This window comes from Jaculus jaculus, chromosome 13, assembly GCF_020740685.1.
Source record: "Jaculus jaculus isolate mJacJac1 chromosome 13, mJacJac1.mat.Y.cur, whole genome shotgun sequence".
Taxonomy (NCBI): Eukaryota; Metazoa; Chordata; class Mammalia; order Rodentia; family Dipodidae; genus Jaculus; species Jaculus jaculus.
Window position 1 is genome coordinate 75,074,186 of NC_059114.1, and position 14,879 is coordinate 75,089,064.

The 14,879-nt window shown below is 43.3% G+C and overlaps 1 protein-coding gene across 3 annotated transcripts in view; it reads left to right on the forward strand.

The window, feature by feature from the left end:
* Positions 1 to 14,879, forward strand: part of Drosha (drosha ribonuclease III) — a 145,739-nt gene that overhangs the window by 87,261 nt on the left and 43,599 nt on the right. For all 3 annotated transcript variants that reach the window (XM_045132499.1, XM_045132500.1, XM_004652525.2), the window contains 2 exons: positions 1,672 to 1,810; positions 2,140 to 2,200. In XM_045132499.1, the coding sequence (XP_044988434.1) occupies positions 1,672 to 1,810; positions 2,140 to 2,200 (200 nt within the window). The remainder of the gene's footprint in view (positions 1 to 1,671; positions 1,811 to 2,139; positions 2,201 to 14,879) is intronic.

Below are 14,879 nucleotides of genomic sequence, written 5' to 3' on the forward strand. Positions count from 1 at the left end.
AAAGCTTTGTAATTTCATGAGGTCCCAGTGGTTGATAAATGGTTTTATTTTCTGAGCAATTGGGATTATATTCATAAAGTCATTATCTATGCCAATATGTTGAAGGGTTGCCCCTACCCTTTCCTTTAGTAATTTCAGAGTTTCAGATTTGATATTAAGGTCTCTGATCCACTTGGATTTGATTCTTGTGCATGGAGAAAGACAAGGATCTGTTTTCATCTTTGTACATATAGATATCCAGTTTTCCCAGCACCACATGTTGAAGAGGCTGTCTTTTCTCCAGTGAATATTTTTGGCATTTTTGTCAAAAATCAGATGGCTGTAGCTCCCTGGATTAACATCTAGGTCCTCTATTCTGTTCCATTCATCTACATGTCTGTCTTTGTGCCAATACCATGCTGTTTTTGTTACTATGGCTTTGTGATACAACTTAAAATTGGGTATGGTGATACCACCCACCTTATTTTTATTGCTCAAAATCATTTTGGCTATTTGAGGTTTTTTTGTGCTTCCAAATGAATTTTAAGATTTTTTTTTTTCTATTTCTGTGAAGAATGCCATTGGAATTTTAATGGGGATTGCATTAAATATGTAGATTGTTGGCCGGGCTTGGTGGTGCACGCCTTTAATCCCAGCACTTGGGAGGCAGAGGTAGGAGGATTGCTATGAGTTTGAGGCCACCCTGAGACTGCATAGTTAATTCCAGGTCAGCCTGGGCCAGAGTGAGACCCTACCTTGAAAAACAAAACAAACAAACAAGCAAACAAACAAAAAATTAGATTGCTTTTGGTAAGACTGACATTTTCACAATATTGATTCTTCCAATCCAAGAACATGGGATGTCTTTCCATTTCTTAGTGTCTTCTGTAATTTCTTGCTTGAGTGTTTTAAAGTTCTCATTGTAGAGATCCTTCTCTTCCTTTATTAAGTTTATTCCCAGGTACTTTATTTATTTATTTATTTTTGAGGAATTGTGAATGGGAGAGATTCTCCGATTTGTTTGTTGTTAGTAAATAGGAAAACTACTGATTTTTGTGTATTTATTTTGTATCCTGCTATGTTGATGAAAGTGTTTATCAGCTCTAACAGTTTGTTGGTAGTCTTTAGGGTCTTTTATATATAGGATCATATAATCTACAAATAATGATAATTTGTTCTCTTCCTTTCCAATTTGTATCCCTTTTATGAGTGCCTCTTGCCTTATTGCTATAGCTAAGACTTCCAGTACAATATTAAATAAAAGTAGGGACAGTAGACACCCTGGTTTTTGCCCTGAATTTAATGGAAAAGCTTCCAGTTTTTCTCCATTTTAGAATTATGTTGGCTCTCCCTACCCCTTTTCTGAAGAGGACTTCCTTATTGGAGATGCAGGTCAACCCCATGGGGATTGTGGGGCATACTATGCTAATTTTTTTTAATTTTTTTGTTTTATTTTTATTTATTTATTTGAGAGAGAGAGAGAGAATGGGCACGCCAGGGCTTCCTGCCACTGCAAACGAACTCCAGACGCTTGCGCTCCTTTGTGCATCTGGCTAACGTGGGTCCTGGGGAATCGAGCCTCGAACTGGGATCCACAGGCTTCACCGGCAAGCACTTAACCACTAAGCCATCTCTCCAGCCTGCATACTAAGCTAAATTTTTAAGACTGATCTTGTTTCATTGAAATTTTAGCTTGCTATGACTCATCCAAGCCATCATTTAAATTTTGGAATGAATCCTGATCATGCCAGGAATTCGTTGTCTAACTGTGGAATTCGGCAGCCCAAGTACGGAGACAGAAAAGTTCATCACATGCACATGCGGAAGAAAGGTTGGTTGAGTTGACTGGGAGTCCCGCTCTCACCGCGGCCGTGTTCCCTACTGTGGACTCCACTTTGCCCCCCAGATGGTTCCCCTGAGGCTTGCCGTGCTCCTCCTTCCTCATGCTTCCCAGCCGGTACTTAGTAGCGCTCACTTTGGCAGAATACTTAATAAAGGTGGATGATTTCTTTATCTTCTATCAAATGTTTAAAATACTTGCTTGTCAGTGTTTTACAAAGTCAAGTTGGAATAAGAAAATTTCTTTTTACATGTCATGTGATGGTCCCTAATCTATTTCTCACCATACTTCTGTATGTTTTTGTGTTTCTTTAAAAACAGGAATTAACACCCTAATAAATATTATGTCACGCCTTGGCCAAGATGATCCAACTCCTTCAAGGTAAAATTTGTAAAAACAGAATTATTGAGAAGTACTTCATATATCATATAGTATACTCACTTAAAATGCACAATTCAGTGGTCTGGAGTATGTTCACAAAATTGTATAACTGTGACTGTTGTCTATTCAAGACATTTTTATCACCTCAAAATAAACACTATAACTGCATTTTTCCTCAGCTTCTTCAGACCTAGGCAACAACCAATTTTTTTTTTTACATTTTATCTTATCTATATTATAACAAGTTATATACTGTTATTCCATTGCCCCCACTTCCATTATCCTAGGGGCGCTCCTCAGTGGGGTTCTGGTAGTCACTGTGGGGTCATTAAGGCCTCAGTCAGACTTTATGGGGTGGTGGGGCCGAGCCTCAGGATATTCTTCCTGCTCTGTGGCTCTTACAATCTTTCCACCCCCTTTTCTGCAATATTCCTTGAGCTATGGTGGGCCTGTTGGCAGTTTGATTTAATGTTCAGTTATTTGTAGTCTCTGGATCTCTGCTTTCATAGGTTTTGATTATTCTGAGTATCTGTCACCATCAACCTGGGACTCATTGTCAGGGTAACAGTAAGAGCCACTAGTCATGATGTCGCTTCCTCTGCAATTTCTCCTGGGCCCTGGCAGATGTTGTAGAGGTGGAAAGTCTCCTGGTGGGCTGTCTTGTTGCATTGATAGATCTAGACTCTTCTCTGTTTTCTCTGCCATCTGTAAAATAAAACAGATTCTCCAACCAAGTATAAGAGCATTTTGGGTTAAAGGGGGTATGCAAAATTGTTTAGGAGGTTTTTGGTGTCCAAGCCCACTCTTTCCTGACCATGGGATTCTGACTTGGATCCCAGTACCAGATCTGTGTTCTTTGCCACTGAGCAGGCCTCATGTCCAAGCAGGTAACAGTTGGTGACCTGCAGAGGCTGTGTGCCACTCGTGCAGAAGTGTGTACTTGTCTGGCTGGTTGACTTCGTAGTCTGTAGGGTCCCTTGCTTATTCGTGCTGTTGGTGACCATTGTCTTCTGGGAGGGACTACTAATTTTTTAAATATCTGTAGGTATGCCCAGTCTGAACATTGTATATGAATAGGACCACACAGCATTTGGCCTTTTGTGGTTGACTTCATTTACTTAACATCATGCTTTCAAGGTTTGTCTACTTAGAAGTATGTACTCTTTATTTCTTTTTATTGACAGATAATACCCCATGATATAGATATTGCATATTTTATTTATCCCTCAGTTGATGGGCATATGGACATACACTTTGATTTTTCCTGAGTAAAATTCCTAGGAATGGGACCTCTGGGTCATACAATGACTCTGTTACATCTTCTTAGGAGCTGTTTTCTCCAGCGGTTACTTTATCTTCTGTCCTGTGTGTTCACAGTCCTGTCGGCATGTGCTACTGTTAGTCTTTTTTTTTAAAAAAGAAAACAAAACATTTATTTATTTGAGAGGAAGAGTGAGAGAGAGAGTGAATTGGCATGCTAGGGCCTCTAGCCACTGTAAATGAACTCCAGATACATGTGCCACCTTGTGCATCTGGCTTATGTGGGTACTGGGGAATTGAACCTTGGTCCTTAGGCTTTGCAGGTAAGTACCTTAACTGCTGAGCTATCTTTTCAGCTCACTATTAGTCTTTCTTAATTTAGTCATGCTAGTTGATATGAAGTGTTACCATTTCCCTCATGTCTCATGCTTAGACTGATTCTAGGTTCTTGCTGGCCAATTGGAGAAATCTATATTTGATTCCTTTTTTCCATTTATTTGGGTTATTTTAACTATTGATTTAAAATGTTTCGGGCTGAAGAGATGGTTTAGTGGTTAAAGTGCATGCCTGCAAAGCCTAAGGACCCCGGTTCAATTCTCCAGGTCCTACATAAGACAGATGCACATGGTGATGCGTCTAGAATTTGTTTGCAGTGGCTTGAGGCCCTGGTGTACCCATTCTCTCTATCTTTCTCCCTTTCTCTGTCTCTAATAAACATATAAATAAAAATAAATCTTCTTAAAAATCTTGTATGTTATAGATAAAAATCTCATCATATATGATGATGATTTACAAAATTTTCCTCATTCTAAAGATTGCCTTTTACTCTTAATGATGTCCCAGTGGGGAAACCTTTGCCTAGTGTGGTTTGATTCAGGTGTCCTCCATAAACTTAGGTGTTCTGAATGCTAGGTCCCCAGCCGATGGCAATTTAGAATTAAATCCTCCTGAAGACAGTGTGTTGTTGGGGTGGGCTATGTGTATTACAGTCAGCTTTCTGTTGCCGGTGTTTGGCACACTCTCCTGCCGATGTTGTCTGTCTTATGTTGGCCAGGAGTGGTGCTCATGCCATCCTTTCCCCTGCCATCGTGGAGCTTCCCCTCGAGTCTGTAAGCCAAAATCAGCCTTTTTCCCCACAAGCTGCTCTTGTTCAGGTGTTTCTGCCAGCAATGTGGCCCTGACTGCTACACCTATAAAGTAATGTCTCAGGCTGGCCTTGAACTTAAGACAATCCTCCTACTTCTGTCTCCTGAGTGCTAGGATTAAAAGTCTGCACCACCATACCCAGGTTTTTTCTCACCTTTTCAAAAGATGGTTTTAGCTATTGTGGGTACATTGCATTTTCACATGGATTTCTTGATCAGCTTTTTAATTTCTGCTAATAGATACCTGGAATTTTGGTGAAAGAATATATCAAATTTGTAAATTAGTATGGGAGCAATTACTGTTTTGAAATATGTCTTCTGATCTGGGAACATGGGGTGTCTTTACATTTATTTAAGTTTTCAGGGCTGGAGAGATAGCTTAGCAGTTCAGGTACACGCCTGCAGAGCCTACAGGTCGAGGTTCGATTTTGTAGTACCATGTAAGCCAGATATATATGGTGGCGCATGCGTCTGGAGTGTGTTTGCAGTAGTTGGAGGCCCCGGCGCACCCATTTTTTTTTTCTCTCTCTCTCTCTTTGCTCCTAATAAATAAATAAGATAAACCTTTTAAGAAAAGGGAAAAAAGTAAGTTCTTACAAAGAGCATCTAGAAGTACAGTTGATTTCCATATGCTGCTCTTGTACCCTAAAACCTAATAATTTTGTTTATTACCTTGAATAGTTGTTATGTAAGTTCTTTAGGATTTTCTGTTGACACAGCCTTCTGCAATTTAGACAGTTTGACTTTATTCGTTTGCAGTCTGAATAAATCTTAGTTGTTCTGGCTAGGCTTCAATCGAGTATGACTTAAGTATTTATTGATAGCAGATCCTTCCCTTCTTTAGTCTAGAGGGAACCATTTAGCCTTTCCCCACTGACCATAGCGATAACTGTAGACTTCACACAGAAGCCCTTTACTCAGTTGAAGAAAATTCCCTACTATTCCTGGTTGGCTGAAATTTTTTTTGTCTTTTTTTTTTTTTTAATTTTTTATTTATTTATTTGAGAGCGACAGACACAGAGAGAAAGACAGAGGGAGAGAGAGAGAATGGGCGCGCCAGGGCCTCCAGCCTCTGCAAACGAACTCCAGATGCGTGCGCCCCCTTGTGCATCTGGCTAACGTGGGACCTGGGGAACCGAGCCTCGAACCGGGGTCCTTAGGCTTCACAGGCAAGCGCTTAACCGCTAAGCCATCTCTCCAGCCCTTGTCTTTTTTTTTAAATCATGAAAAGGTACTGAATTTTGTTACATACTTTTTCTATATTGAGATATTCATTTTCCCTTTGCCCCAATTTTTTTTTTTTTCCAGGTAGGGTCTCATTCTAGCTCAGGCTGACCTGAAATTCACTATACAGTCTCAGGGTGGCCTCGAACTCACAGAGATCCTCCTACCTCTGCCTCCCGAGTGCTGGGATTAAAGGCGTGCACCACCACGCCCGGATTACCCAAAGGTTTTTTTTTTTTTTTATCAGTAATTGACTTAGTGCTGTTAAACCAAAGTTGATCATGGTGTATTAATTTTTTTTTTTACATGCTGCTGAGTTCAGTTGTTAGTATTTTCGTAAGGTCTACTCTGTCTTTATTCAAGAGATACTGGTATATAATTTTTCTTACAATATTTTTGTTTTGTTTTATTATTATGAGAATACTGGCCTCATAGAGTAAGTTGTAAGATTTTATAAGCTGATTCCTTATTTTATTTCTTTATTTCATAAAATATCTTTGAGGGGCGTGGTGGCGCACGCCTTTAATCCCAGCATTTGGGAGGCAGAGGTAGGAGGATCGCCATGAGTTCAAGGCCACCCTGAGACTACAGAGTTAATTCCAGGTCAGCCTGGACCAGAGTGAGACCCTACCTCGAAAAACCAAAACCAAATGTATATATATATCTTATTTTACTCTCTTCATTTTTGTTTGACCTTGAGTCTCTGAAGAATATGGGAAGGAAGTGGGCTGGATCTTAGAAGCTTAGCACCCTGTTATGGTTTGAATGACAAATGTTCCCCTTAGGTTCATGTGTTTGAACACAACACCACAGCTTCTGGTGCTACTTTGGAAGATTGTAGAGCCTTCAGGAGATAAAGCTTTTCCTGCAGGAAGTGAGTCAGTGGGGGCAGACCTTGAGGGTCTATAGCCTGGCCCTCCCTCCTGCCTTTGATTTCTCTGCTCTCTGACTGTGGAGACAGTGTGACCTGCTACCTCACACACCTGCCTTTTCCACCCTGAAGAACTGTGTGGTGGTTTATTTTGATTGTCAATTTAATAGGACCTAGAGTCCCCTGTGAGAGGTTATCTAGATTAGGTTGGCCTCTGGGCATGCCTGTGAAGGATTGTCTGGGTTAGACTGTGAAAGGAGAGGCTGGGTGAGCGCCAGCACGCAGCACTCTGCTTTCTCACTGAGCACTGAGTGTGACCGGCTGCCTCAGGACCCGGCCACCACGCCTTTCCTGTCACGATGGCCCGACACCCGAAGCTGTGAGTGGAAGCAAACCTCCCTCAAACTGATCTTTGTCAGCTGTGGGTCTCAGCAGTGAGAAGGTAACTAATACAGACAATCCTTTTGTGTGTTTATGCGTGTGTCTGTGCATACACACGTGCACATTGGCATGTGTGGAAGTTGAGGGCAAACTCAGGGCATTCTTAGGAATGCCCTCCTTCTGAGGCAGGTCTCTTACTGGTCCAGAGCTTACTAATATGACTATTTGGCCAGCAAGTCCCACAGACCTTCTTGTCTACATCTTCAGTGCTGGGATTATAGGTCCGCCTGCCACCACACCTGACTTGTATGCTGGTACTGAGGACCGTATTCAAGTCCTCATGCTTGTGCTGCAAGCTCTTCACCCACTGAGTATCTCCAGCTCTGTATCCTGTCCTTTTTTGGGGGTGGGGGGACAAATGGTCTCAGATTAACCTGGAACTTTTTTGGGGGGACAAATGGCCCAGGTTAACCTGGAGCTCACTTGGTAGCCTAGGTTGGCCTCAAACTCAAAGTGATCCTCCTTTGTCACCTTACTGAGTACTAGGGTTGGACATGAGCCACCCTGCCCTGCTCCTACGTCCCATGTTAAACTAAACCAAGTTAACCCCGTCTGTCTAAAGTTTCTTCTTATCAGCTATTTAGAGCCAGCAAGGAGAAAAGTAACTAGAGCCAAATGGCTTTGATGGCTTACTCGACAACGGGGTTGCTAGCAGGAGGATTTAGTTTGTGTGTGAAGTACCTCAGGTTGTATTTTGAAAGCTGATAAAGCAGATTGCGTGAGGGAAGGCTTCTTTTTTAAATAGGGAGTTGAGTAGCTTTGGCTGTCTTCGCATTCTCCAGGCGAGGTGTGTTGCAGGTGGGTCAAGTCTGGCCGCATTGAGAGGGCTGAGGCAGGTGTTCGGGGGTGCCCCCTCCTCTGCCGCAGAACTGCCCCGTGTGCCCATGCAGCTGCTGCTTTTCTTCATGCACAGTTGTCGTCCTTTGTCTGAAATGCTTGGGACCAGAAATATTTCAGATTTTGGGTTTTTCTTTTTTGATTCTGGGATATTTTACTGGCTTTATCACTTCAGTAGCCCTAATGCAAACTCCAGAGTTTTAAAATCCACAACTTCCTTGGAATTTGGAATACTACCAGTTTCAGATGTTAGGAATCCTTGACCTGTATACCACTTTTATTTTTCTTTACTTAAATTTTTTTTTTTTCGAGGTAGGGTCTCACTCTAGCTCAAGCTGACCTGGAATTCACTCTGTAGTCTCAGGGTTGCCTTGAACTCGTGGAGATCCTCCTACCCCTGCCTCCCGAGTGCTGGGACTAAAGGCGTGCACCACCACACGTGGCTACTTCTTAAATATTTTATTAATTAATTAATTTGTTTGCTTATTTAAGAGAGAAAGAATGAAAGAGAGAGAGAAAGAGAGAAAGAGAGAGGGAGGGAGGGTGGGTGGGTGGGTGGGCAGGCACTCATGCCAGGGCTCTAGCTGCTGTGTCTGAACTCCAGACGCATGCACCACCTTGTACGTCTGGTTTTATGTGGCTACTGGGGAATCAAACCTGGGTCCTTTGGCTTTGCAGGCAAGCGCCATCTCTCTCTAGCCCCACTTTTCTTTTTGAATTGGCTTGCTGCAAGTTGCTCTCTTATGAGGTCATTGTACACCTAACCACTTTTCCTCTTCAATCAAGAGATAAAAAGAAAAGCAGGACAGATCTTTAAATTCTGGTTTGAAGTTGAGCACAGGCCCCTTTAAGTGCTTTTGAGTCTAAGATTAGTGAAGAGCTGTCTAGTTTGCAAGTCTTTTAGTCTTTACTTCTGGGATGCTATGATCCTTTTTACTCTTGTTACGTTGTACAGTTCTTAATAAGTGGAACCCTGCATAGAAAAGTACACGTGCCATAAGCCCCTACTCTCCAGTGTTGAAAACACAGGCTGAAAGCACCCTGGCCTCATTCACCTCACTGCAGCTGATTTTTGTGTTATATTTTTTGATGGCATTGTTTACATTTCATGGTTTTTGTTCTGTTAAAGGAGGTGGCTTTGCAACTGGCATGTGGCTGCCTGGTAGAGTGCATGCCTAACATTCATGAAATTGGATTGTACCCTGAGAAGTGAGTGTGACAGGGAGGACATTTCTAATCAGTGAACGGAACGAGATCTCGGAATTTGTGTCATCTCTGTATTTAGCATTTAAAAAATGCTGCAACCACCAACAGAGAAGTACGTCTCCTCTACTCTTTGGCTTTTGCCGTGAGTGTGCTGCCTTTGTGGGCGCACAGTTGACCTTGGGTGTCTGTTCCAAAGGTGCCCCCGGCCTCAGCTGCTGGTCAGCGGCTGTGTGGCTGCTGCTAACGGGTCGCAGCTGGGCTCAGCAACCCGCGCTGGACTTAAGAAGATTCTTACAAATTTAATTCAGCATTTATCCAGAGCCTTTTAGTTTGAGGCAGTTTGTAGAGGTATTTTAGAGGATCCAAAGACACGACCAAGACCTCGCTCATCAGGAGGTGTGACTGCCTCGGGTGGGATGAGAATGTTGGAAACATAAATGCTGTAGGGAGACTGATAAGTGCTTCCCCGAAGATCTAAAGCGAAACGTACATAACGGCTGGGGGCTCAGGATAGATCTGGCAGTGCTCAGGATTGTAGGTCAGTTTCCTGCTGTGCACTTGAATAATTGAATTGACTTTAAACTATTGGCCCCTTTCCTTGTTTGTTTCTTCGTTGCTGTTCTAAAATGCGATCTGGTAGTCTCTCTCCGTGGCAGCGTTTGTCTGTCTGTGAAGCAGGAGCTGAGAGCGTGGCAGGAGGAAGGAGACCGGGCAGAGCTGGCAGGTTCTGCAGGGTCTTGGTTTCCAGCCTGATAAAAGCGGCAAGGTGGGGAGGCAGGGAGGCTCGCTGCCCCCATACCGTGATGCCGCTAATGGCCACATGCTGCCCATTCTCCTGATTGTTGCTGCTGTCATTGCTGTTTTGGGTGCTTCACTCCTCGTACTTCGTTCTAAAGCTTCAACAACTTAGCAAGGACTGAGTCACCACCTCCTGGGCACGGCTCACAGGACCTGGCTCTAGGCCATCTTCCCGCCACCCCTTCTGCTTCTTGTCCACCGGGGATGCGTCCGGGCTGTCAGGCATTTCCTCTTCCTTTCCCATGTACCAGTTGTCATTGTGTAGGCCTCTGTGACATCCTGCTGCTATTTATTCAGTGGCCCGTGTTCTTGTTCCCTGTACCGTGCTCACCTTTCCTGGATTGTGAGGGTCCTGCTCGTTCTTCTCCTGTTTCTCCCAGTGCCTTCGCAGAGCAGGCGTGGGTGAGCAGGCGTTAAAGGAGGAGTGCTGTGCACAGTACTGCTTTTATCCCGGGCCGTTTGCTTGTAGACTAGAAAAGGCATTCTGCGCCCAAAGGAAGGTAGTAATCTGTCAGAGTTCTAAATGACTGCTAGCGCCTTGCTTATGCCCCTGTGTCATTGGCTGGAAATTCAAAAACAGCACAGAGGCTTAGAATTAGTAATGTTGAAAAGCCTGTGAGAGCTACACAAGAGTTGACTGTTATGGTGTCACCTCAGCTGATACACCACCGTCTTTAACGTGTCTCTGTTTAACCACATAGATCTCAGTTGTATAGTTTTATTTAGCTAATACTAGCAAACTGTGAGGAAATATTGCCATTAGAAGAGTTTCAGCAGGATCACCTTTGGTGGTATTCAAGTAATGCATGTATTCTTAAGACCTTTGAGAAACGGGCCAGAAGCATAGCAAGAGAAACCTGAGAAACATTAAGCAGCTTTCTGGTTTGCTCTCATTTGGGACTTGGTAGAGGCTTTACCAGACATAATGTGTAAAGCTACTGGACTAACAGAGACATTGGCCTTGTAAGTGTTTGTGCCTAAGGAAGTGATGTTGCACAATTAACCCATCATCCCTTGGTATCCACAGAGAATTGGTCCAGGACCCCCTGTAGATACCAGAAATCCAAAGTCTCTTCTGTAAAACGGTATGGAATTTCTATCTAGCCCATGCATCTCCTCCTTTATGTCCTTGTGCATCCCTTGTAATGCCTAATAGGGTGTAAGTACTGGTTATAGCGCATTATCTAGGGAACAGTGGTAAGTCTGTGTGTACACATGCAACTGTGTGAACACTGGCAGCTCACTGGGCCCTTTGCCTCGACAAGTCAGTGCGTTAGGAATTGCCCAGTATAATAGTAAACGAGATGGGAATTTAAGTCCTGTTTGGGTTTGTGAGTTATTGCCAGTGTTGAATCATAATGTAGAAATAACAAAACATGTGCTAGAGATAGGCAAATTATTTAAGGAAAGACAAACTCACTATTGAATAAACCCGTTTTAGAACTATGACCTGTATTTTAACAAACCACATAATAGTCTAACTTTGTGGTCATTAAAGTACTAGACATATTTCTTGTCTCCATGAAAGTTCATAAAATAAATTAAAGTAAAACTTAAACTAGTAGGACTTCATTTAAAATAATATATGACCTAAACAGGCTCTTATTCTTTGACTAGATGTCTTACTTCTCTTTAATAAAGCACAAGACAAGTCATATAGAGTCTGTCCCCAGGACTTAGGCCAGGGTTCTAGGCTTTCACATTAACTAAATTTTGCTGTGTAATACTTTTGAACTATTAGGAAGAAAATAAAATCACTGTCACAGAAAATGGATTTTTATATTACAGGCTTATTAAAAGAAATGATATGTAGTGGGCTAGAGAGATGCCTCAGTGGTTAAGGTGCTTGCCTGCAAAGCCTAACAACCCACATTTGATTTCCCCAATACCCACCCACATAGAGCCAGATGCACAAAGTAGTGCATGCATCTGAAGTTTATAGTGGCTGGAGGCCTTGGTGCACACATACTCTCTCTGTCTCTGTATATCTCTGCTTGCAAATAAATAAAATTTTTTAAAAATTTATTTTATTTATTTGTTTGAGAGAAAGAGAAAGAGGCAGGTAGAGAGAGAAGGGAGCGGGGAGAGAATGGGCACACCAGGGCCTTTAGCCACTGAAAATGAACTCCTTATGCATGCGCCACAATGTGTATCTGGCTCACATGGGTACTGGGGAGTTGAACCTGGGTCCTCAGGCTTTATAGGCAAGTACCTTCGTGGCTAAGCCACCTCCAGCCCATAAAATAATTAAAAAAAAAATAGAGTAATATATTTTCTTTTTTTCTTGTTTTTAAAGTTTCTTAATTGTTGGGTTTTCTTAGGACAATAGCTTACGAGATTTTTCAAATTACCAAAAGGGTTTATGGGCTACATCACCCTACCATTAAGTAGTGCCTCTAGTCTCTGATGCTTTCTTCAGAGATAGACACTTGCAGAGTTTCTTTCTCTCTTCCTCCCTAGCTCTTCTTCTCTCTCTCTTCCTCTCCCTCTCTCTCTCTGAGTATATATACATGTGTGTGTATATATATATATATACACACACATACATACACACACACACAAACAAATATATATGGGGGTGGTATTTTTTTAGACAAGGTCTTACTGTATAGCCTAGGCTGGCCTGGCACTCACTGTGTGGTCCAGGTTGGCTTTGAACTCAGAATCCTCTTGCCTCAGCCTCATCAATGCTGCAGTTGCAAGCATGTGCTGCCATAATTGGCTTGACTTAAACAAAAGCAGCATATTTTATGTATGGAGCTTTTTAGTCACTTTGGCAACAACAATATGAGCAAATGAAATGTCCTTTAAAATCAAAATCAAGTGTATATTTGATAAGAATCAGAGATTTTTTTAAAGACCCACTACTTTAAAAATTGTTAATTATTAATTCTTAAGCATAACCATAAATTGAAAGTAGGTTTCACCCCACTATTATTTTCATTTCCATTATTGGCTATTAATTACTTTCCAGAATGCCTTTGCAGTTAAGTAGGAGCTACCAATTGAAATAAGGGTTCAGAACCACTTCTTCGTAGTTCATGTCTTGTCATTTTTTACTTTTAAAACTCCAAAATGTAGAAGAATAAATTTCTTCAGCTGTTTACTTAAAATGTATCCCAAATACATAAATGAAATTATGTAAACTTGTACTTTAATGCCCAAGTAGATGATTTGGTAGCTAATAGTCATTTGATTTACAATTAGTTTTAATCTTCTACTGCATACTGAAACTGTAGGAGAGCTTAAAGTGTGGAAACTAAACCGGTACACATAAAATGGAAGAGAGTCCTGACACCTGCATAGATTGAGTCGTAGAAATGGAAGTGGGAGTGGTGGGCACTAGCTTCCGTCCTAGGGGCGTCACACTTTCCAGACGTCTTTAGAATAGGCGGGATGTGGGAGAGGCCACGGTGTGTGTGGTGTGCTGTGGACACTGGTCGACTAGAGTTGAAAAGTGCTGTTCATAGGATACCAAATGGGTGGGCACAATGGGACTAGACAGAGAAGACCCTCGGCCGACAGCAAGCGTGGACTTGATGACCACCTGCTGGACTTGGGGAGGTGCAGCTCAGTGTCAGAGTTTTGAGAGAGTGCTGAGGGACGGAGGCCAGCCCCTGCCCAGGCCCTGGGCTTTGCTCAGACCCTGGGAGCGCCGCGAGCCCTCCTTTCCTTGGACATGTCGGTATCCCTCTTGTTCTGTTGTCCACCCTGACATTTTCCTTTCAGCAGTCATTTCCGAAAGAGATGCTGAGTGTCTTTTCACACCCAGCTGCACGCGCCTTTCCGCGCCTTCTCGGGCAGAATCGGGCTGTGCCCACCATGTTAGGTTGCTCCTGTGACTGAGGCCGTGCTCCTTCCCAGATGACGCGGGCCAGGTGACCTCCGCCTCCTAGTCCACACTACGTGCATGCGCAGAGCGGGGGAGGGAAGGCGGCAGATGAGCACACCCGGGTCAAACGAACTCCAGACACATGCGCCACCTCGGGAATCTGACTGACGTGGGTCCTGGAGAATCGAACCTGGGTCCTTTGGCTTTGCAGGCAAGCACCTTGACTGCTAAGCCATCTCTCCAGCCCTCACGTTCTTCTTAACACACATTCTGCTCTTGGGCTAAATGATGAACACTGGCCTCTTCCTCCTGCTTCCCTGGCTAAACTTTTCCTTGGCTACCCTGTCTTGTTGACCTCTTAGCCTTGACGTCCCCCTGGTTTAATTGTGGGCCCTTGTCTGTTCTGTAGCTGCAGCTTCCCCCCAAGTCCTGTCATCGGTTCATTGCTTGGAGTCCTGTCTTTTTTTTTTTTTTTTTAATTTTTTGGTTTATTTTTATTTATTTATTTGAGAGTGACAGAGAAAGAGGCAGAGAGAGAGAGAATGGGCGCGCCAGGACTTCCAGCCTCTGCAAACAAACTCCAGATGCGTGCGCCCCCTTGTGCAGCTGGCTAACGTGTGTCCTGGGGAACCGAGCCTCAAACCGGGGTCCTTAGGCTTCACAGGCAAGCGCTTAACTGCTAAGCCATCTCTCCAGCCCTGGAGTCCTGTCTATATGCTGAGCACTCCTCAACTTTGGCCTCCTTGTTCCTTTCCAGTGAACCTAACACCTCTGTCCCTCTCCATGTTTAGTGAACGCCACCACATATCTAAAACCCTATTTGTCCCTAAATCTGCAGTGGTCTTCCCCACCATAGTAAAGACAGCATTTTGCACCAGATTAAAATCTAGGCTCTGGGCTGGAGAGATGGCTTAGCGGTTGAGCGCTTGCCTGTGAAGCCTAAGGACCCCGGTTCGAGGCTTGGTTCCCCAGGTCCCACGTTAGCCAGATGCACAAGGGGCGCACACGTCTGGAGTTCATTTGCAGAGGCTGGAGGCCCTGGCACATCCATTCTCTCTCTCTCCC